Source organism: Rattus rattus, chromosome 7 (assembly GCF_011064425.1).
Source record: "Rattus rattus isolate New Zealand chromosome 7, Rrattus_CSIRO_v1, whole genome shotgun sequence".
Taxonomy (NCBI): Eukaryota; Metazoa; Chordata; class Mammalia; order Rodentia; family Muridae; genus Rattus; species Rattus rattus.
The window spans coordinates 94,445,675-94,468,766 of NC_046160.1; the positions used below are offsets into that span (position 1 = coordinate 94,445,675).

The following is a 23,092-nucleotide window of genomic DNA, read 5'->3' on the forward strand; positions in this document are numbered from 1 at the left end:
GTAAAGGTCCTGGCTTCTCGTCTTTATTGTTAACATTCCCTTGGATGCTTCTGATAAACTGCTTATATTAAAAGAAAGAAGTATGGGGCTGGAGAGAAGGCTCAGCAATTAGACTGATGCTTTTGCAGAGGACCCACGTTTGGTTCCCAGCAGCCACGAGGTAGCTTAGAACCGACTGTAACTCCAGTTCCAGGGATCTCACACTTTCAAGGGCACCAGGCACATGTGGCACACACAGGTAAAACATTCATACAAATAAAATAAAAATCTATATTTTAAAAGGAAGTATATTCATCTATTGTAATAGTGTTCTCTCCAGGAACTGCATGCCATAGGCCAAGAGAGCCAATCAGACTGGCACACCCACTGGGACATACTCACCGGCTTCTGGATCTGCAGGGACCTTCCACATGTACAGGTTGAAGTCATCAGAGCCTGAAAGGATATACTGTTGGAGCAAAACAGACATTTCATATATTATTTTATGACTGGAAAGACAATTACTTGATTATATATCAGTCTGTAAAGAAATTAAAAAAAAAAAAACCAGGGTCATTGAGGTGGCTGGGTAGGCAGAAGCCCTTGCTGTGCAAGCCTGAAACCTGTTTGCTCTCCAGAGCCCACAGTGGAGGGGAAAGGGAAGAACAGATCATGTGCACAGCGGCTCTAACTCTTTGACTTGAGGTTGTCTCTGTCTCTGTCTCCATGTCTCTCTTTCTCTGTACATTAATTTTTTAACCTCTTCATTTATTTTATTTTTGTACATGTATGCCATGACCTTGTGTGGAGGTCTGAATCAGGCAACTGGTGGGTATTTGTTCTCCCACTGTGTGGTCCTGAGGAGGAGAGCTCAGGTCATCAGACTGCAGCAGCCACCTTTACCAACTGAGCCATCTCAGCCCCACGACTGTACATCTAAAAGTTTGAGGGACAGTGAGAACTGAACCCAGGGCTTTGTGCATATGAAACACCATGAATTGCATCTCAGCTCATAAAGTGTACTGTGTGTGTGTGTGTGTGTGTGTGGTGTGTGTAATTCTCCTGTTTCACTTTCCTGAGTATTAAGCTTATAGGCATGTATGTATATACCCAGCTTAGACCTAGTACTTTACATGGAAAATTTCAGATAATATTTGTGTTACATTTTTTAAAAGTGTAGAAAATAATAATCAAGATCTTCATAGAGATCTTTGAGGTCAAGTATCCTAAACTTCTCTGTATCTCCCTGACATCCTGGAGCAGCAGGCTACCTTCAACACAACCACGGATATAAGCCATATCCTTTTAGGAAATAAAAGATGTCATTTTATGTAGCAGCTTAAAATTGCCTGGTCCAAAATGGGGTTATTATTGCTAGATGTAATCTAATTAGACTCATATTGAGTATACATTATATTTATAAGTCAACAGCAACAAGTAGCAACTTGAGCAGTTCACTCCATTTCCAGATACTGACAAAACTGTTTAACTGTTTAACTCTAATCAAAATTACTCAAGACATTGTGAACTTCTAATTTAAACCCAACAGGCATACAGTTTTTTTGAACCATTTAAACATCAATGGACAGGACTGGGGAATAAAGCTCAGTGAGATGGGTGCTGGATTAGTATATGAGTGTAGATTTAATACCCATTACGGTTTTAATAAACCTTTATTAGCCTTCAAAAATCTTAAGAAATATGAGTAGGAGGCAAAGGTAAGAAGCTTGCAGTTTTGTCCTTTAGGGTTAAGACACCGTAGTAAAGAACTTAATATCTTTACCTGCTAAGTGAGAGCCATGCTGGCTGTTCTCCAAAATGAACGGTGTAACCCAAAGAGACCCTATTGTCCCTAATCTACCACTTAAATAAAATCACTGACAAATCACTGTGTAAACTTGCTCAAGACTGGGAAATTCAAAGGTAACATGCTACACTCCAATCGAAAAGTTTCCTTGCAGTTCAGAGGTTGGGATTCGGGAGCCTAGGAGTTTAACAGAAAAGACTCACTACGTACTGACTCAGAGCTCGGCTGATTCACCAGTTACTCTGTTCTGGGTGCGTAGAGACACCGGATTCCAAGTGGCTTACAACAAGTAGAAAATATAAAACATGTAGGTATACAAGTTCCATTAAGAGAAAATAGGGCGTGGCTATTCCTAGAAGAGTTGAGACCGGATCATTGTGAGCATGAGGCTAGCTTCCGAGAAACTCATGAGACGAGGGCCACAGAGACAGCAATGACTTTTCTTTAGCCTATGGCTCAAATGGTGTAGCTCCCCACCCCTTGGGCCACCTTCTGTCTGACTGCCTACCACCAGCCCCCCATCTCTGCCAAAGGCTCGCTCTCTCTCCAAAGCCTGCCTGCAGGTGGCTCTGAGAAATGAGTGCGGAGCAGCCCTCAACCCAAGACTGCTGCGAGCAGGCCTGGGGAGCCGCTAGGCTCCCTGTTCTGACAGAAGAATGCGGATGTTTGTGCTCTCCCCTCCAGGGCAAACTCAAACGGGCCACACATGACCCTTTGGTCTTCCATATGCCCTGCTTTGCTGGTTCCTACTGCATTTCCAAAGAATTGGCTACAACTGAAAACTGAACCTCTATTAAGACAGAGGGAGAGAGCCAGAACACAAAAGAGTCATCTAATTACACGCATGCATGTATGCATGCATGGAGCAAAATTCAAGCACCAACATCTCATTGTTTCTTTTTCCATTTAAAAGTAGCCTTAAGCCTGACATGGAATTCCTGCTTCCTTCCCTCAAACCTCACCAACCTAAATAAACAAAAGATGCATACTAAAATCAATACCTCAAGGCTATACTTATTGGAAGTCTTACTTTACTGAAGGATCAGTACTTTCCTAATTGCTTAGAATTCACTGGGGCAGAGCCCAGGAACGTTAAAGGGGCTGGCTGTCCAGACAGAACGCTGACTCAGAAAAAGCCTTAGAAGGAAGAAAGTGTTCCCACAGAGTTAAGTCTGCTGGCTTTGATATGACAGCTCCTCAAACACACAGAAAATGCTTGGAATGCTTTAAATGCTTTGGGGGATAAAGCATTTCTGATAGCTCTTCCCCTCAAAACTTCTCTCCCATCTACCAGGAGTGAATGCTTGGGATAATTTCCGGGGTGGGGGAGGGAGGCTCCACCCACTGGCATCTAGCCAGACTGAGTGCTCACCAACACTAGAATTACAAGATGCCCTGAGGAATTCAGTTATGGCATTTAGTGGTTGGCTGTTGGATTCCTGTCAACATTAACAGTTGGCTGCCTGGGATACTGCTAACTGTGAGAGCCTGAAATAAAAATGAGTTCATCCTTTTATTTTTTAAACAAATATTTACTGAGTGTCTACTATGTGTTGAGCACTGCTCTAAGAAAGGAAATACAGAAATGGCGAAGAGAGACCCTGTCTCTGCTCTCATGGAACTATCATCTTATTGAGTGGGGTAAAACTATACACATATAATGTGGGAAAGGGGAACAATATTAGGATCAAGAAACAAGAAATATATACGTGAGGTTTCCAGTGAGGTAAACATTAAGAGAAAAGTGAATCATCTGGATAGAGAAGCTAGGGGGTGGCTGGGTAGTTGATTTCCATTTATGTAAAGTGGTCACAGAAGGCTTCTCTGATAAAATGGCATTTTGAACAAAGCCCTGAAGGAAATGAGGGAGCAAATTATGTGGATATCTGGGAGACTATTTCAAAAAGGGGCAGAAAATTCTGGGATATTTAAAATATAAAGCAGCAAACTGTGTAAAATGGCTCAAACCTGTAATCCAAGTAGTATTCAGAAGGCTTTGAGGCAAAAAGCTGAGTGAGGAAGATCCTAGTCTAAGCCATAAAGTTCTAGGCCAGCCTGGGCTACAAAGTCAGATCATGACACAAAGCAAAATAAAAGGCAGAACAAATTAGGCAGCCAGTGAACCAGGGGCTCCATGTGCTGAACAGGAACACCCTCTGAACTGATCTCTTAAAACTTGTTCTGAGCCTGTTTCTTCCTAGCTTGCCTGGGCGGGCTGGCCTTCAACTTGCCATCACAGGCCTTTGTCATTAGGCCCCACTTGTTTTCAAAGCCGTGCAGAAGGTTATCTCAAGTGGGCCTGAGGTAGTGACACATTTTACATCACCACAGGAAATGGAACTTCCTTTCCTAAGGCTGCCTCCTAGGTCTAGGCTCAGACTTAGTGAAGCCCGCCAATGGTTAGTGCTCAAGGCACTTAAGTCCTGGTGTGCTCTCTTAAAGCATTCTGCTGTAGAAACTGAACAAGAAACAAAGGCAAAAGAGCTCTAATGCCAATCACTCCCAAGAGGAAGCTTCAGTAATGCTCTTATTAACATTCATAATGACTTGTACTAAACCATAAAACAGAACTTCATAAAACAGAGGTGTAATTTCTCTCTCTCGGTATTGGTATCTCTTTTTTCATATCACTGGGATTGTAAGACTGGGCCACCATGACCCAGCTTTCTGATGGATTCTGGAAAGTGTGTGTATTGGGGGGGGGGTGTTGAAACTGGGCCCTCAGGGCTGGAGAGATGGATGGCTCAGTGGTTAAGAGCACTGACTGCTCTTCTAGAGGTCCTGAGTTCAATTCCCAGCAACCACAGGTGGCTCACAACCATCTATAATGGGATCTGATGTCCTCCTCTGACTGGCAGGCATACATGCAGGCAGAACACTGTATACATAATAAATAAATTAAAAAAAAGTGTTTTAAAAAGAAAGAAAGAAAAAAAGAAAGAAAAAAGATAGATTTCAAAGGACGATCTGGCAGCTACATTGTAACTTTTATATAATTTTAAAAATATGGTTAGGAACAAAAAATGATTTCCTATCTGAGTTAAAAGGAAAAAAAATCAAAAGGTACAAGCCATCCACCATCGTCCAATTAATAGTCAGAATAGGTCTCAACAAGCTCTTTGCTTCTCTCTGGACTGTTGTGTAGATGGATGATGGATGGGTGGAAAGACAGGCACACACAAAGGTAGGTGTGTGTGTATGTGTGTGTGTGCGTGTGTGTGTGTGATGCATGTGTGCATAGCTCTCAATATTCCTCAACATCTACTGAAGGAAACATATCAAACACAATTACTACTTGATGTGTACTGATCAACTTAGTTCTCTCCAAAGGTTCCTTCCACACCAATTGATTACTCCCCAGTAAATGGCATGTCTGTCTAATTAACTGTATTGACTAGGCTACAAAAACCAGATGGCTCTGTGGCCAGGATCAGTAAGAAGAGAAATAACTATTTTTATTCAATTAAACACAGCTCTTTAGTCAGAAGGGGAAGAAATAAGATAGCATAACTCTGTGACAGACTCTTTGGAGATCCTTTCTAGAGAAAGGTTTGCAAGCTATATAAATACAAGTTTGATTATGCCATCTATACTATAGAACTACCTGCCACAGTGTTATCTAAAGCAACAGAGCAAGTTTCTCTTGAAATGGGCAAGCAACAGATTTAACTGGTGGTAAGACAGACAGAATTGCATTGGCTCTGAATGAAAACATACCCACAGGAATACCCAGGGGAAGAGAGCAGATGTTATGTATGTCCAGAGGAAGAACATGTATGTATTTTCACATCAAGAGGAGCAGCATATATGCATATCCACACACAGACCAGCAGCATACATGCATATCCCCATAAGAATATTAGTTCTAGGGCTGGAAAGATAGCTCAGTGGTTAAGCGTACTGACTGCTCTTCCAGAGGTCCTGAGTTCAAATCCCAGCAACCACATGGTGGCTCACAACCATCTGTAAAGAGATCTGATGCCCTCTTCTGGTGTGTCTGAAGACAGCTACAGTGTACATATAATAAATGAATAAATCTTAAAAAAAAAAAAAGAATATTAGTTCTACATGTAAAGTTATATTATTCTTGTTTTGGATCACTTCCCATTTCAGCTCGATTCAACTCCTGGAATTCTTTGGTTTATTAATAACCAAACTTTATGAGGTAAGAGTAGGGAAAATATGTTAATAAAGAAATATTCCACAATGGCAGCCAATAATATTCAAATACTCAGTAGGGAAGAAATATGTTACAAAGCTCTGTCCAAATCATCACCAGCTGCTAGAGGCAGGTAGCCTGCCTTACTTGAAGACGAAAACTTGTGGAAACTCATTTTGGAAACCCAGGTTTGGTCTGAAGAGCCGTTAACCAAATGGCATCAGTACTTAAGTCTTTCTCTATGGGCCTCAGTTCTGATATTTGGGGACTGGATTATCTCACTCCAACTATATCCATTATTCAAGTAAAGGCTCTAAGCATTCCTTTTTTTTAAAGATTTATTTATTTATTTATGTCTGAGTACACTGTCGCTGTCTTCAGACACACCAGAAGAGGGCATCGGATCCCATTACAGATGGTTGCAAGCCACCATGTGGTTCCTGGGAATTGAACTTAGAACCTCTGGAAGAGCAGTGCTCTTATTAACCACTGAGCCATCCCTCCAGTCTGACCTCCTAAGTATTCTTTTTTTTTTTTTTTTAATTAACTTGAATATTTCTTATATACATTTCTGAAAAGTTATTCCTTTCCTGGTTTCCGGGCAAACATCCCCTCCCCCTCCCCTTCCTTATGGGTGTTCCCCTCCCCACCCTCCCCCCATTTCTGCCTTCCCCCCAACTGTCTAGTTCACTGGGGGTTTAGTCTTAGCAGGACCCAGGGCTTCCCCTTCCACTGGTGCTCTTACTAGGATATTCATTGCTACCTATGAGGTCAGAGTCCAGGGTCAGTCCATGTATAGTCTTTAGGTAGTGGCTTAGTCCCTGGAAGCTCTGGTTGCTTGGCACTAAGTATTCTTAAGAAGATGATTTCCCCATTTCTCCAAAGCTTAAGCAAGCATGAGAAAGAGGCAAAGCTATGGGCTGAGTGATGTGTTGAAGAACACTGGGCAGGCAGAGCAGGAGCACTATTACCTGTACAGCTTCATTGATGTCTACCAGGATTTCCAAGTAGATCCCCACTCCCAGCTACAGTTGTGCATTAAAGGAGAACTGTCATGTTACATGGCCAGAGCACAGCAATTTCACTTACTCCTAATGTAAGAATAAATCCAGGTTACCTCATGTTCTTTTTCAAACAGTTACTAACCTGGCCACCTCTAGCATGCTTTCTAAGATTTCTAAGCTCTTAAGCTCAATCAGTAAATGGACTACAGGATGAACCTCATCCAAAGGAAAGATTCTTTGTTGAAGACGTAGTAGCTGAGCCTCTAGGTCCCAGGACTCCTGTAAACCCTTAGGATCATCTACCATACTATCCAGTTATGGGTACTTCCTGACAGTGTTTATGGCTTTCAGATTTTAAAAAAGGCCCAAATTCAAAAGAATTCCAAACAGCTGATTTAATAAACAGGTTTCCTGCAATCTACCTTTCTCCTTTGGTTCTGAGAATTGAGTCTTAGGGCCTTCCACATGGAGGGCAAGCATGCCACCACTGGGCTATATCCCTTCCCAGTTCCCCTCAAACTTTTTATTTGGGGATGCAGGAATGCTTCTGCCTCAGTCTCTGTAGTAGCTAAGACTATAGGTCTACACCACCAGACCTGGTTAAATCAAATCCTCTAAAATTCACTTGCAGACCATGCTGGCACATGCCTTTAGTCAAGAGGCAAACGGATCTTCATGAATTCCAGGTCCCCAGGGCTACACAGTAAGACCCTATCTTAAGAAAACAAAACAAATAAACAAATATATAAAATATTCACTCCCTAGTGGCTGGGGAGATGGCTCAGTGGGTAAAAGCATTTGCCATACAAGCCTGATAACATGAGTTTGAATCCCCAGAACCCACATAAAAGTCACCCTTTAGTGCCCAGTACTCCCCTAAAGGGAAGCAGGAAGTGGGAACAGAGGACTCTCCTGTCTTAAGTATACAGATCGAGGAGGCCCTATTTCAAACAAGGGGGAAGTGAGAAGAACGCCTGAAGGCTGTCATCCACATATGTGCACATGAGCACACACATAAAACAAAAATCCCTTTAAAAATCCACTTCCTAAATAATACTCTTTCTCATTGGTCCACACGGACCACTCCATCTCAGTAATATGGAGGCAGAATGATTATGAAAAAAGTCATAGGCAAGGATGTGAGGCTAATCCTGGCCAGTCCCACTACCGACTTAGTAGCCACTGCAAATCATTCTGGGTCTCACTTTTAAGAGGGATGAAACCAGCCAACTATATACCCAAAAGACCACTACATGGATTCAAATACAAGAGAAGAAAATGGAACAAGGAAGTGGAAAAAAATTAGCCAAAAGCATTTTCCTATAGAAAAGGTGTATTTTTATTTCATATGAAAGAGAACACATTACATGTGGGGTCCTCAAGGGAGTGTCAGCAGGGGAGAACAGAGTCATATAAAGTGGAGCTAGTGTGACAGGGCAGTTCTCCTGTTGTGGTCATGTAGTAGTCTTCATCTTCCTCCTCCTCCTCCTTTAAAGATTTATTTATTTAATGTATGTGAGTACACTGTCACAGTCTTCAGACACACCAGAAGAGGGCATTGGATCTCATTACAGATGGCTGTGAGCCACCATGTGGTTGCTGGGAATTGAACTCAAGACTTTCGGAAGAGCAGTCAGTGCTGAGTCAGCTCTTCTCCCCCTAACCCCATTTTTTTCAGGTTGTCCTGGAGCTCATACTGTAGACCAGGCTGGCCTGGAACAGAGAACTGTCTTCCTTTGCCTCCTGAGCGCTGGGCTGAAGGTGAGTGCCATCACTGTTTTCAGTCATGAGCTTACTAGCAGTAGATCTATAATGGACATTCTTGCCACTCACCCTACTTCATACACACAGCATCGACAGAGGCTGAGTAGTGATGTCATGTCTAAGGCAGGCCACTCTTAAGGACACTTTGCTGGGTTCATGGATTCACTCACAAGACAGCTCTTTGGAGGAGGGCCAAATGATTTCATTACCATGATTTTGGGGGGCCCTTGCCAACTGTCAAATCCACAAGAAATAGATCCCAATGCTCAGTCACCCCGCTGATCAGCCTTTTCAGATACACTTGGTTATATTTTTCTTTCCTTCTCTATTCCTCCTTCAGCAAGATATAGAGAGAAGCAGGACTAGCATTAAATGAGACTAACAAAGAGAAGCTTTTAAACATAATCAGAATGTCCATTTCTAGGTATCCAAGCTGCTTTCTAGCATGAAAAAAACTGGCTTCTTAGAAGCTTGAGCATCCTGCTGGACCTAGGCTGGGACAAGAACCACTTAAGGAATCGTGGAAGAAGGAAGAAAAGGCAAGTGCTTCTTTCTGAGTGTGTACCAGAAAGCCAGCAGGTGGAATACCAGCCTTCTCTTTAACCTGTTAAGACCTCTGCTTGCCTGCCTGCCTGCCTGCCTGGTGTGTACATGGGGCTGTAAGCTTAGCAAATAGAATGGAGCTGGTCTAGCTGCAGAAGGAACAAACAAAATGTAAGGATGAGTGAAGCAGCCAGAGGGAACTGGAGCTCAGGTGACTTCTGGGGGAGGAATGCTGACTCTGGAACTAGAGGTGGACTTCCTGAAAATCAAGTCCACAGATGGGCAGGTGCCCATAACTCTAGCTCTTGTTGCTCAAGGGAAGAAAATGAAACTGGAGGATTAGTTTAGGCCAAAAGTTCATGGTCAGCCTGGGCTACATAATGAGACTGTGTCAAGAAGAAAACAAAAACAAGTTCAAACCTTTTGTTGCTATTGATATCCAGCTATCTAAATGCAACTGTCACTTAATTTAGGGGTGAAGATAGTTAAATTTGGATAATTCAAATATACTAGAGATAAACAAACCAATGCCTTGGTATCCTAAAGCATGGAAGGTGGACTATACGGAGGCTTTGAATGAAAATCAAGCCATGGGGACTGGCTCACCAAAGCACCTGGAGCACAGTAACTGTTGCCAACACCTGCTTCATTACTTTAAAAGACATAAGGCTAGGAAGGCTGTTCTCACTTACCCACTAATTAGATAGACCATGGAACCAAACATGAGATAAACAACCCTTCCGAGTTAGACAGGTGGCCTGTATCAGAATATAGATAGTTTGCAGATTCACTCTATATCTACAATTAGTATCAATTTGCTACTGTAATTAAAAACAAGAACATCTACTTTTTTTTTTTTTAAAAAGGTTGAATCCTTGGCAACTCCTCGGCTGTGATGGCAACTGAAACCGAGTGGACGCTATCCCACTTTACCAGAAGGCAGGCTTTCCAGTTAAGTGCTCCTTTTTGTATACACCAGACAAACTCACTTATTTTTGCAGTCTGTCATGCACCTAAGAGTCTGAATTGTAGTTCTTGCTCAGCTAGGAACACACATGTAGCAATTTGGCCACTTTACCTTTCTGAACCTCAGATTTCTCAAAAGGAAGAATTGGTTCAAACGATCTTGGATAGCTTTGTGGTTAGAACTTATAAGACTCAAGGTAGGCTCTGCATTATTTCATATTTTATTCCTTGAGTATAATTTATCAAAAATATTAATTTAATTTTGAGGCCAGTGAACTATCTAGTGAACCTAGGATGGTAAAAATTAAGATTAAAAGTAAGTGCAGGCCCTCTGCACAACACCCAGATCCATTTGTGGGGCCTGACTAATCACCTTGGAATTAAAAGTTAGAAGGCCGTCTAGATAGGTGGGATCATCTATGTTCATTTATTCCAATTATGGAAATCCCCAAATTCCTTTCGGGTTACCTAGCCTATGACTAAAGGAAGACTGCATAGCAGAGTTCCAGGCTACGGGAGTTCCTGGAGTATAGACACAGGAATGATGTTAGCTATAAAGACAGACTGAGTACAGTGGCAGCTGCTGTGATCCTGCCCACTTACAAGGCTGAGTCATTATGATTGCAAGTTTGAGGCCAGAGTGGGCAGTCCCCTAACAAATCACTTAAAAACAGCAAAAAGGCCAGGCATGGTGGAGCCATTAATCCAGCACTCAGGAGGCAGAGGCAGGCAGATCTCCGTAAGTTCAAGACCAGCCTGGTCTACAAAGCAAGTTCTAGGACAGCCATGGCAGTTATACAGAGATGAAATACCTCAAACAAAACAAACAAAAAGGCAGCAAAAAGATCCTGTCTGGACTAGTCAAAAGCTGCCAGGTATACAGATCACTGTGAACTAGCCAATGCTGCATCAACCTTGACGATGGAAAGTCAGGGCCTATGAATGAATCGCCTTTGAGAAACTATTTTCTATGACTAGGACAGTAAGACTGTTTGCCCCTTGAAACTGTTTGCACACTTAAAATTATAAGCTTAATTGACTAGTTTAACTGTAAGTCCATAACTTTTTTTTTTTTTGGCTATCTTGGAACTTGTTCTATAGACCAGGCTGGCCTCAAACTCAGAGATTTGCCTGTCTCTGCCTCCTGACTGCTAAGATTAATGTCACGCACCACCACTGCCTGGTATAAATCCATACTTATTTCATCCTATCAAGACCTCCCTAAAAGTTGAGCAGAAAAAAATGATTATCAATCCTGATTTACAGTTACAGAAGCTTCTTCTGTCCAGAAAGCTAAATACTACATTGATCAAAGCACTCAAGAGTCACTTCGACAAATCCACAGTGCTCTTACAACAAGACAATGATGAGTTAGCTCTCTTCCTTGTCCCTGAGGACTGAAGAGAAATATCAAACATAAATCTATTTCCTAATCCACTAGGTTAGATGTCTGTTACTCTGTAAGGGGGATAGGAGCAGACTGAAGACTGACTCAAGGCCAGAGTCAACCACTTGCATCCTCTTTCAACCAAGAAAAACTATTTACTGTGACCAAAACCAGAGTAATTTATCAGAGAGACTATAATGCCTACAAACTCTCCCACTAGGATAAAAGTCATAATAACAGTCAAATAATCAATGAACTCAAAGGCACTCAATGTTTCATTATCATTATATATTAATCTATAAGGTGAAAACAGTTGTATGTTTAAAACATGGCTCTGCTCTCACAGTATCTGCCCCAGTGCCTGCTGGCATGCTGGATAACTACAATCTAGATGATAGTTCCTCATATGCCACGAGCTCCTCTTTCTTCTCGAAATAGCAGATTCTTAGAGCCTCAGGATCCATTCACAAATGTGGCAGAGCTAGTTACTCAGACCCATGTTGTAACTAGCCTTGGTTTACAGGGTATGCCCTGTAAGAAATGTACCCCTGGCAACTGGGATAAAGACAACCATGAGGCAAAAATACCAGAATCAGTATTCCCTTCAATAATTCCTCCTTCATGTGGAACAAAAGAGAGATTGAAAGCCAATATACAAAGACATGGGGATTTGGAGGGTGAAGGCACTGACCTGGTCACGATCCCCTGCAAAACAGCAGCTTTTCATAGTGCAAGAGTTGAAGTAACCCTGATTGTCGAACTGGAACACCGGCAGGCGTGAGTGGATATCGTAGAGGACAGGAGGCAGGCGGCGGCGCAGTGCCAGGAGCTGGGTTCCGTTGCTGTTGAATCGCACGCTCATGGCGCTCTGGAGAGACAGGTTGCCACCATAGCGCAGGAGAGAACTGGAAGGCAAAAGCACAGGGATCAAGTCTGAGGCAGACAGGATAAAAGCTTGCAAAACACACTCATTTGCTTCTTCACATGTGTCCAGCCTGTCCTGTAAGGCTTAAGTCAGAGTTCCAACCAAAGGGAAATTAAACGGCACGAGTATCTACTATTAGAATGTATTAGTTATGCTAACAATGGCTCCTTGAAGCCAGGCAGTGATGGTGCAGGCATCTCTGAGTTTGAGGCTAGCCTTGGTCTACCGAGTGAGTTCCAGGACAGCCAGGGATACACAGAGAACCCTGTCTCAAAAAACAAACAAAAACCAAAAGACAAAAGAATGGCCCCCTGGAAACAAACAAAAACATAAACAGGAGGAGAGGAGAGGAGAGTCAAGTCTCTTTGGTTACATTAAAATAAATTCTTTAAAATGTCAGCTGTGGGGCTGATGATATAGCTCAGTGGTTAATTGTACTGGCTGCTCTTCCAGAGGACCCAAGTTCAATTCCCAGCACCCACGTGGCAGTTCACAATTGTCAGGATCTCTAGTTCCAGGGATATGATGCACTCTTCTGGCCTCTGTGGTCACCAGGTATACAAGTGTATAGACATACATTAGGCAGGATACATAAACATAAAATATGATAAATAACTACTCTTGGACCTGAGTTTAATCCTCGGGACTTTCATGGTGGAAGGAGAACACAATACCTGAAAGTTGTCCTTACACACACACACACACACACACAGACACACACACACTAGTTGTTTTGTTTTGTTTTGTTTTTGGTGGGCTGGAGAAACGGGCAGCAGTTAACAGCCTTTCCTTAGGCTCCTCGTCCAGAGGACCTGCATTTGATACTGAACACCCACATGGCAGCTTATGATCATCTGTAACTCCAGTTCCATGAGATCTGGCTCCCTCTTCTGGCCTCCAAGGACACCAGCCATACAAGTGGTGCAAAGACATATTCAAAGCAAAACACTCATTTACATAAAATCAAATATAATGTATTTTATAGATTTGTTTTTTATAGCCATGTCTGTTGACGTGCCAAGTCAGCTAAGGCTGCATAGTGAGACTGTTTCAAAAACAAGCTAAAACAGCAAATAACCAAACAAATGAAAGAAAAATTTTTAAAAATTTAATTTTATATATGGGCCAATCAAACAAGTAGCACTAAACAAAGACTTCAATGTAGGCGCATCTCCAATCACAATAGGAAGAGTTATACCTGTCTCCTTTTACTTTAAAACAAAGGTGTTTTTTTTTTTTTAATTTATTCATTTGTGTGGTGAGGGGCGCGAACCATGGTGCACATGGAGAGCAGAGGACAGTTTATGGGATTTGGTTCTCAGTTCCGCCATTGGTGTTCCAGAGATGACACTCAAACTGTCAGGCTCGGACGCAATGCCCTTACCTACTGAGCCATCTTACTCGTGCTTGCTTCTCTGCTTTTCAAATCCCAAGTTATACTGAACTTTGAAATATGCTTAAGATGAGACACGTACTCTCATTTATCTAGCGTTCCTAAACACTGGTATGTTTTGGTTCACTTATTATGTTATAGTTATATTAAGTGTGTTTTATGTGTATGTGTGTATGTATATGTTTATGTCTGTGCACCACATGTATGTCAGGTGGCCAGAAGAAGGCATTGGATCTCTTGGAACTGGGGTTAATGACAGCTATCAGACAGATGCTGGGACTCAAATCCAGGGTTTGCAAGAGCTCTTAATCTCTGAGCCATCTCCCTAGTCCCTCAACAGAATTCTTGATTACTTGGACCTTATCCTACAGAGGGATGACTGCTCATGCCACAACCCTGTTCTCTTTTGTATCTCTGATTCACTTAAGTCAGGCTATGTGTGTCAATGATACCATAGAAAAGAATGCCACACCAAAGCTAATAACTTGTTCTGTTTTACATAGACATTGTGGCGTTTATAGAGAAGCGGTCTTGGTCTGAGGGATGTTATATAGTTGGTAGAATGTTAGCCTAGCATCCACAAGCCCTGGGTTCCATCCCCGGCATTGAGCAGACTGGGAGTAGCAATGCGTGCCTATAGTCCTGGCAACAAGTGGGAGGCCAGCATGAAGACATAAAGGGAAGGAGAGAGAGGCAGGAATGGCATGGGGGTTGGGGTGAGGGTATTCCAATAGTTTTAAGAGAAAAAATTTTAGGTTCTAAAAATCAATTAAGAGACCTAAATATTGGTGCACGCACCTTTAATCCCAGAACAAGGGGTTGGGGGTGGGAGCGGGTGAGAGCAGTGCCTTTACCTGCTGAACATCAGAGACCAATGCCTTTACCTGCTGAGCATCTCTCTGGCTCTTGCTTCCTTTTTAACCCCCAAAGTTTATATTTAGCTTTGAAATGTACTTTGGTTAATACACATAGTTTCAGTTGTATAGCTTCACTAAGGGGTTACATGTTTTTGTTGCATTATTTTTCTGTAGTTTCATAATGTTTATAACTTTTTTTAAAGATTTATTTTATTTAATGTATGTGAGTACACTGTTGCTGTCTTCAGACACACCAGAAGAGGGCATCGGATCTCATTACAGATGGTTGTGAGCCACCATGTGGTTGCTGGGAATTGAACTCAGGACCTCTGGAAGAACAGTCAGTGCTCTTAACCCCTGAGCCATCTCTCCAGCCCTGTTTATAACATTTTTAAAGTAACACAGTGTGATGGTTTGCATATCTTGGCCCAGGGAGTGGCACTATTAGAATCTGTGGCCCTGTTGGAGAAAGTGTGTCAATGTGGGTGTGGGCTTTAAGACCTTCCATCCTAGCTGCCTGGGAACAAGTCTTCCACTAGCAGCCTTCAGGTGAAGATGTAGAACTCTCAGCTCCTCCTGCACCATACCTGCCTGGATGCTGCCATGCTCCCTCCTTGATGATAATGGACTGAACCTCTGAACCTGTTAGCCAGCCCCAATGAAATGCTGTCCTTATAAGAGTTGTCTTGGTCATGGTGTCAGTTCACAGCAGTAAAGTCCTAAGACACACAGTGTGCTTCTAAATGACTTCTTTTGCTGATGAGGTTCTGACTTGCCTGAAGATGACCTACGGGAAGAATGGTCCTGAAAATGGCCATGCAGGAGTGGCTGCCAACCTGGCACAGTCATAAACACAACCTGCCAACACCAGCCGCAGCCATGCCTTCTGCACCCTCCCCAAGCAATCTTCTCACCAAGGGAGGAATGCTGTGGAACTGTGGCTGTGTGCAGAAACAAGGTCTGGATAAAACAGCTTGCAATCCTCCTGGGTGGAATGGATGGAAGAGAGCAAAGACAAAAACCATTCCCAGAACTCCAAGTACCAAGGAGAAGACTAGAATCCCAAGTCCCCAAGTGATAAACTCTGCAAAGAAATACATGATCTTATAATGTCACACTCACTCACTCATACACAGAGAAGGAAAGGACTGGGCTGTTGGAGCCCAGGCATTTCCTTTATAGGGTGCCCTGGCTGCCACAGGCATGCAGTGTTATCTAAACACTGAGTTCAAAAACAATGAGAGGCTTTCAATCTACAGTCAGCAAGGAGCTTGCAAATAAGCCAGCATCTGTGGAACTGAGGGTGGGTGAGGGGTGGAACAAGACTCAACAGAAACAAACTTGGCTGGCACAGCCAGCACAGCAGCAGGGTTTACATCAGCTCAAGTCCCTGACAGGAAGTGGGCCTCTGCCAAACTCCCTTCTCACCAGTTAATAGCTATCCTCTTTGTCCATTTCAGTCAGGCCTGAAGAGGACCCTGCCCAGCACTGGCCGGTGGGTCTATTCCATCCCTACCCAAGATCTTTGACTTGCCATTTGTAATTTGGTTAGAATGCAGGAGTGTGGCTCCAGTAATGTTTCTTCCTCCCGCATTTGTGGGTAGGAACACTAATCTCTCAACCAAGAAGAGTACACAAGAATCTGCTGTAGTTAGGAGTGACAAAACAGGACCCCTTCCAGGAGAATGGAATAGGAACGACAGATTTTTGTCAGGAGAAAAGGCTTAAAAACTATTTGTCGGGTTGGGGATTTAGCTCAGCGGTAGAGCGCTTGCCTAGCGAGCGCGAGGCCCTGGGTTCAGTACAACCCCAGCTCCGAAAAAAAGAAAGAAAAACAACAACAACAACAACAACAACAAAAAAAACTATTTGTCTTCATAGTCAGGATATGGTAATGTTAAAGATTCTACATTTCAGTTCTAAAATGATGGCTCAGTGGTTAAGAGCATGCACTACTCTTCCAGAGGGCCTGAGTTTGGTTCTCACCACACAGGTTGGGTGACGCACAACCACCTGCAACTTTTGCTCCAGGGGATTTAGTGTCTTCTTCTGGCCTCAGTGTACAAATCCACACCCCCCACCCCCACACAAAGTCATCCAGAGACCAAGCGTAATGGTGTATACCTATAATTCCAAAACTCAAAAAGATACTATTCGAAGGTTAGCAGATAGAGGGAGGATATTTTTTTATTGAAAAATTTTTTGTTTGTTGTGAAACATTTCTCTACAGAGTCCTGATTGTCCTGTAATCTATGCTGTAGACTAAGCTGACCTCAAATTCATTGAGACCCACCTGCCTCTGCCTCCACAGTGCTTGGAGTAAAGGTGATCTAGAACATTTTAAAATGTAGGTTTCCACAGGACTCGGCTTTGCCACTCTTGGCTCCGTTTCCAAAGGACTCTACACTGAAATACACACACCCACGTTCACTGCGGCTCTGTTCAGAGTAACTGGGAAGCGGAGTCAGTCCGGATGTCTATCAACTGATGGATAATAAAAGTGTGGTACCTGTACACCAGAAAATTTTATTCATTCTTATTTGTAAAGACAACTGAAGTTATGAAATTTGCAAGAAAATGTATGGAATTAGAAAATGTTATTCTGGGCTGGAGAGATGGCTCAGCAGTTAAGAGCACTGACTGCTCTTCCAGAGGTCCTGAGTTCAAATCCCAGCAACCACATGGTGACTCACAACCTTCTGTAATTGGATCTGATGCCCTCTTCTGGTGTGTCTGAAGATAGCGAAAGTGTACTCACATACATGAAATAAATAAATAAATCTTTAAAAAACAAAGAAAAATATTATTATTCTGAATGTCATAACCCAGCCCCCTCCCCATATGTTCACTAGAACATAATCCTAGCTTTGAATTTTTAGATTTGTGTGTTTAATTTGGAATTTCTATAAAGGCCAGGAAGCTAAAACCAGCTCCTAATGGGGTCAGCGAGGCGTCCGGCAGGGTGTGCAGGGGTAGTAGTGGTGGCAGAGGGCTCAGGGATAAGAGTACAGGGGACATTTTGGGTGTACAAAGGTTTATGTGGGGATGAGGGGCAGAGGAGAGGACATGGTAAGGAGAAAGTTACCCAAAACCAAGGACATTTGAAAAAGCTGTATGGAGATCTAGAGAGATGGTTCAGCAAGTGACCTGGTAACCCTCGATCCACCCTAAGACTCCCACAAGTTATCCTATGACACCACATATGACACACACCATGCCATATACCCATTCATCCATGTATACATAAATAGATGTAATAAATTAGCTTACTTTGTAATTAAAGGAAAAAAGGTTTGAATGATGCTGCTTCTAGATCACTAAATGAAAATCCATTGCCAGGTTATGGGATGCTTCCTTAGTCATTGACTGGGAGACCCCAAAGGACCCCACCCTAAAGAATACATGCTGTCACCATTGCTCTTGGTTGCCTACTAGAACTATATGGTGAGGGCCTGTTGCTGAAGACCCTACAAAGCTTGGGTGCAATACAGAGAAGTCAAGCTTTGAATGGAAACGCTCGCTTGCATAGTGCTGAAAGGTGCTGGGCAGGCTGCCAGGGGAGAAACACCATCAAAATATCTTACCTGCAGGGAGCCCTGCATGCTATGCCAAAGTACCAGCTCCCAGGCAAGACATGCCTCTGGTGCAATAGGGACCTGTTATGGAGGTGACTGACCACACTCTCATTGACTGACCACGCTCACAGGCAGTACCTACTCCTCGTACTGTAATCTGGTTAAAGGATCATGGCTGGGAAGATCATAGACTCTAGGGAAGAACACATTACTATTGCTTGCTTAATGTACATGTTGTTAAATGGCCTTTTAAATATCCATGAGTGTTACACTTTCTCTTTCTTCTGTGTATGTATGTGTGTCTATGTATGGGTGCTTAAATGTGGGGATCAGTTTTCCTCGAACCACCTGGGTCCAGGGTTGTTCAGATCATTAGGCTTTGTGACAAGTGACTTTACCCACTGAGCCATTGGGACAGCTCTAAATATTTATACCCACAGGTGAGCCCTGCTCTCAGCCTTGGTCAGAGAATCACTGTACAGTGGGTAGCAGTTAATGTGAGACTCCTAACTGAATTAAAATGCAGAGAGAAATGACTGGGTGTTTAGCCTGAACAGGACATGCCTTCCACTCCTGCAGGGCTTGGGGGACACTGTGAAGAGGTGAGGAGAATAACATAGGAGTGTTTTCAAGTGCTCTATGGAACATGGCACGGCCACTGTACCCCGACAGCATGTCAACATTCCATCACGAGCTCCACCCTGGTGGAGGAGCTACTGCAGTTACTGGTTACTGGGAGAAGGAGCCTTTTCTTTAGTAGTATAGCAACTAGTAGTGAGCTGCTCTGACACCCTCATGAGCCAACACCCACACTCATGCAAGCAACTTTAATGAAACACGTGACTTTAATCCCAGCACTCAGGCAGAGACAGAATCTCTGTGAGGCTAGCTATGGACAGCTCTAGGACATCTAGGGTTCTATAGCGAGACCCTGTCCAAAGAAAGAAAGAAAAAAAGGAAAAAAAAACCAAAATGGAAGGAAAGAAGGAAGGAAGGAAGGAAGGAAGGAAGGAAGGAAGGAAAAGGCAGGAGACTTGCTGGGGTGAAAGGTTGAGTGGCAGTGGGAGGGATAAGACAGGACAATGAGGGGCTGAATATGATCAGAATATATTATATACACATATGAAGTTGTCAAAGAACAAACATTTTTACCGGAGACTTCTCAGAAACGCAATTCCATTATGGAAAGGGGATGAGCAAGGTGGAGAAAGGTTACAGTCTCAATGAAATGCCAATCAAGCAGCGTGGAAAAGTTTCCAGCCTCTTGTCTATTGCCAGAAAACTGCTTCTGAGGTATCACTGTCCCAACAGTACCTGCAATGTCTGTTTCTCCCACCCTCCTTCCTCAACACATTCCCTGAAAAAGAACATTTTCATTCCTCTATAAGAACTGAGTGATTTTATAAAAGAATGTTATTTTTCTATCCTGACTTGCTCTCATAAAACCCGTTTTTTATTACTTTTGAGAGAGGTCTTCTCTATGTAGTCCTGGCTATACTGGAATTTACTATGAAGACAAGTCTGGCCTTGAACTCAGAGAAATTTGCCTGCTTCTGCCCTGCATCTGCCTCTGCCTCTGGCTCTGCCTCTGGAGTGCTGAGTGCCGAGATTAAAGGTGTTCATCAGCACCACTTGGCTCAGAACACTGAGGACAAAGATGACACTGTCTCTGCCGTTCACAGTAATGCCTGCCATTGCACACCTAAATCTGAGCGGCACCTGAAGCTCTGGTCAGCACACTACAATGAGTCAAGTAAAAACATCCCTAAAAGAACAACAGAAGGTTATTTTCAAAACATTTTCAACCAGTGACTTGCTGCACAATGTAACAAGAGCACATAGGAAGTGATGTAAAGACCAGCAGCAAAAGACCTGAGACCACAGGCAGGACGGCAGGTGGAGCAGCCTGAGCCTGACAGTGCACTCCAGGACTTGGTGTGCTCCTTGTTGTTGTTTAAGGTACAGGAAGAAAGTACGGAGCTCTTTACTGCTCTAGTAGGATAAAGACACTTAGGCAAGGTAGAGAAAAGAAACAGGCCAAGGAAGTGACTGGGAATGTCATGTCCAGATCAATATGGGTGTCTCAGTGGTCTACTGCTGTAAAGAGACACATGATGACTCTTAGAAAGGAAAGCATTTAACTGGGGCTGGCTTAAAAGTTTCTGAGGTGTAGTCCACTGTCACCATGGCAGGGAGCATGGCAGGAAGCCCGGCAGCATGCCAGCAGATATGGTACTGGAGAAGGAGCTGAGGGTTCTACATCTGGGTCCACAGGCAGCAGGAAGAGAGATAGCCAGTGGGACTGCATTGGGAACCCCAGAGCCCACTTCCAGTGATGTGCTTCATCCAACAAAGCCGTGCCTCCTATTCCTTTCAAACAGTACCACTCCCTGGTGGCACTGAAATCTGAGCCTATGGGGGAATTCTTGTTCAAACTACCACAGAGGGAAACTGACAAAACTGCCAAGCGTAGACCCTTCGAAATACATTACCATAAATCCACGACTATGTAACTTATTGAAAGCTGCCTGATGTTGTTAGCAAGATTTCCAGTACACACTGGCACAAATTTCTCCACAATGTTAATGTCTGGGTCAAGGTACTGCTTACTATTCCAACTCAGACACCAGAGTTTGTTCTGATTGCAAGCACAGGCAAAATTGAAGCCAGTCACAGTAAGAAAATCTCTCCACATCAGTTTCTGCTTTAGAATGACCAATGTGGAACCTGAAGCATTGTAATCTCTAATTAATATATAGAATACTAAAAGATGCTAGAAATAGCTCTAACTATTTTACTGTGTTTAACAGTTCAATGAATGCCAAAATATTTGTTTTGGATGAGGTGGAGGGAAAGAACCTCTCATTTCCCCTTCTTCTGTTTGCCCCATCTCCACAAAAGATGGCTCTTTCCCCTTCCCCTCGTCTCTCTCTTCATTTCCAGACTGTGTACGTCTCACTGTGCTTCCCATACTGGCCTTATATCCCTAGACCCAATATCAAGCTTCTGGCCACAAGATGCTTTTGTTTTTCCAAAATAGTCTGAGCCTTATTCCCGAGAATGAAACCACCCTGAGGGGGTCAGACCTTCTGAACAACTAGCCTGAGAAAATAAACTACGGTCTATGGCTGAACAAATTTACTGTCCCCTGAAGATGATTCATTAGGAGTTTGATAGACCTCGAAACATCTAGAACTTAAATATCTAGAGTACCTAGATATTTAGTATTTAATATCTAGGACATCAAGAAATTCAAATTTTACTGAAGGAATTAAAGTTCTGGCAAAGATATCTTTGCATAATCAAATGGAACACTTAGCCCATCTATGAGGAAAACATGGATGGTGGGCATCGAAGTCATTTCTAATCTTTATTTATAGAAAAGGAACTTCCCTGACTGGAAGTATTCTAGATCCCAGTTTATTTTTAATTTTGGAGTCCAAAGATCCTAAAACCCTTAAGAAATTAAGAGGTAGTGCCGTAAAAGACTTCTTCTAGATTAGTTATGACTTTCCCATGACATCAGGGACCCACTGAGTTCTTCAAGTGTCTTGTTTTATTCAAAACCCCACTGGGTGTTCTGGCAAACACCTGTGATACTATCACTTGGTGGGGAATGGGGGAGTTATGGCAGGATGATCACAAGTTTGAGACCATACAGTCTCACCAAAAAAAAAAAAAAAAAAAAAGAAAAAGAAAAAGAAAAAAGAAAAAGAAAGCAGCAGCAGCACACAAACCAAAGAAGCAACTTTCAAAATACCCACACAGGGCATGGCTGTGCATGCCTTTAATCCCAGCACTCAGGATTGGCTGAAGAAGGGGGGATTACTAAGAAGTTGAGGCCAGCTTGGTGTACAAGATGAGATTCTGTCTAAAAACAGATATCTTTACTCTGCTTTAGCATAAGCTTTGTGAAACAGAGACCAGGTGTGTAATCTGCTCCACACAGCATCAGCCCTGACTGCAGGGTAAAAGCTAGGAAAAGACCAGTCAGTGGGTAATGGTGGGGAGGGGGAGAGGAGGGGGAAGGGAGAAGGGTTGAGATGGAAGTTGCTACTAGCAACAGGGATGGTATAGTACAGGAGTGGGTAGGAAGATCTGAAGGTGGAGAGTCAGATGTGCACACAGCACTGGATGACAAGACCACGGAACATAGGAAAGAAACAAGAGGGGGAGGAGCCTGAAAGATCCCAAGCAGGAAAGGATCAGGAAACAATATTCACAATTTGATAGCCTGTGAGAACTTTTAGGGAGAAAACCCTGAAAATGAAAGGCAGAGAGGTCAGAGTATGGCTAATGAGACAGATGATGCAGGAGGAGATGTGCTTCATACAGAAGCCGCTCTCAAGAAAGATCTTGAAAAGCCAGTTGCTTTGGCTAACAGTGACTGCTGCACCATGGTTTCCAGATATTTTTATATCTTTGTAATAAATGCATTTTATGCAGCTTCCCAGCACATCCACATTTATGTACACAGATCACCATTATATGCAATGTATTAACTTTCTATTTTACTTGCTTTAGTATTTAACAAATTCTGTATGACCAGTTGATTTCAGGCTGTACTAGATTAATAAAAGAACTTGCTACTAAAGTTCCTTCCTACCATATTTTTGTTTTAATTTTTAAAATTTTATTAATTTTAGGGTTATGACTGTTTTGCCTGCTTCTGTGTCTGTGCCCATTGTGTGCAATGTCAGAGGTAGAAGGCAGATCTCTTGGGACTGAGTTAC

At 42.9% G+C, this 23,092-nt stretch overlaps 1 protein-coding gene across 3 annotated transcripts in view; it reads right to left on the reverse strand.

Annotated features, from left to right (window-relative positions):
- The window catches only part of Dcaf5 (DDB1 and CUL4 associated factor 5), an 89,244-nt gene that overhangs the window by 24,671 nt on the left and 41,481 nt on the right, over window positions 1–23,092 (reverse strand). For all 3 annotated transcript variants that reach the window (XM_032908028.1, XM_032908029.1, XM_032908030.1), the window contains exons 6-7: window positions 12,301–12,514; window positions 382–448 (exon numbers count right to left, since the gene is read on the reverse strand). In XM_032908028.1, coding sequence (XP_032763919.1) covers window positions 382–448; window positions 12,301–12,514 — 281 coding nt within the window. The remainder of the gene's footprint in view (window positions 1–381; window positions 449–12,300; window positions 12,515–23,092) is intronic.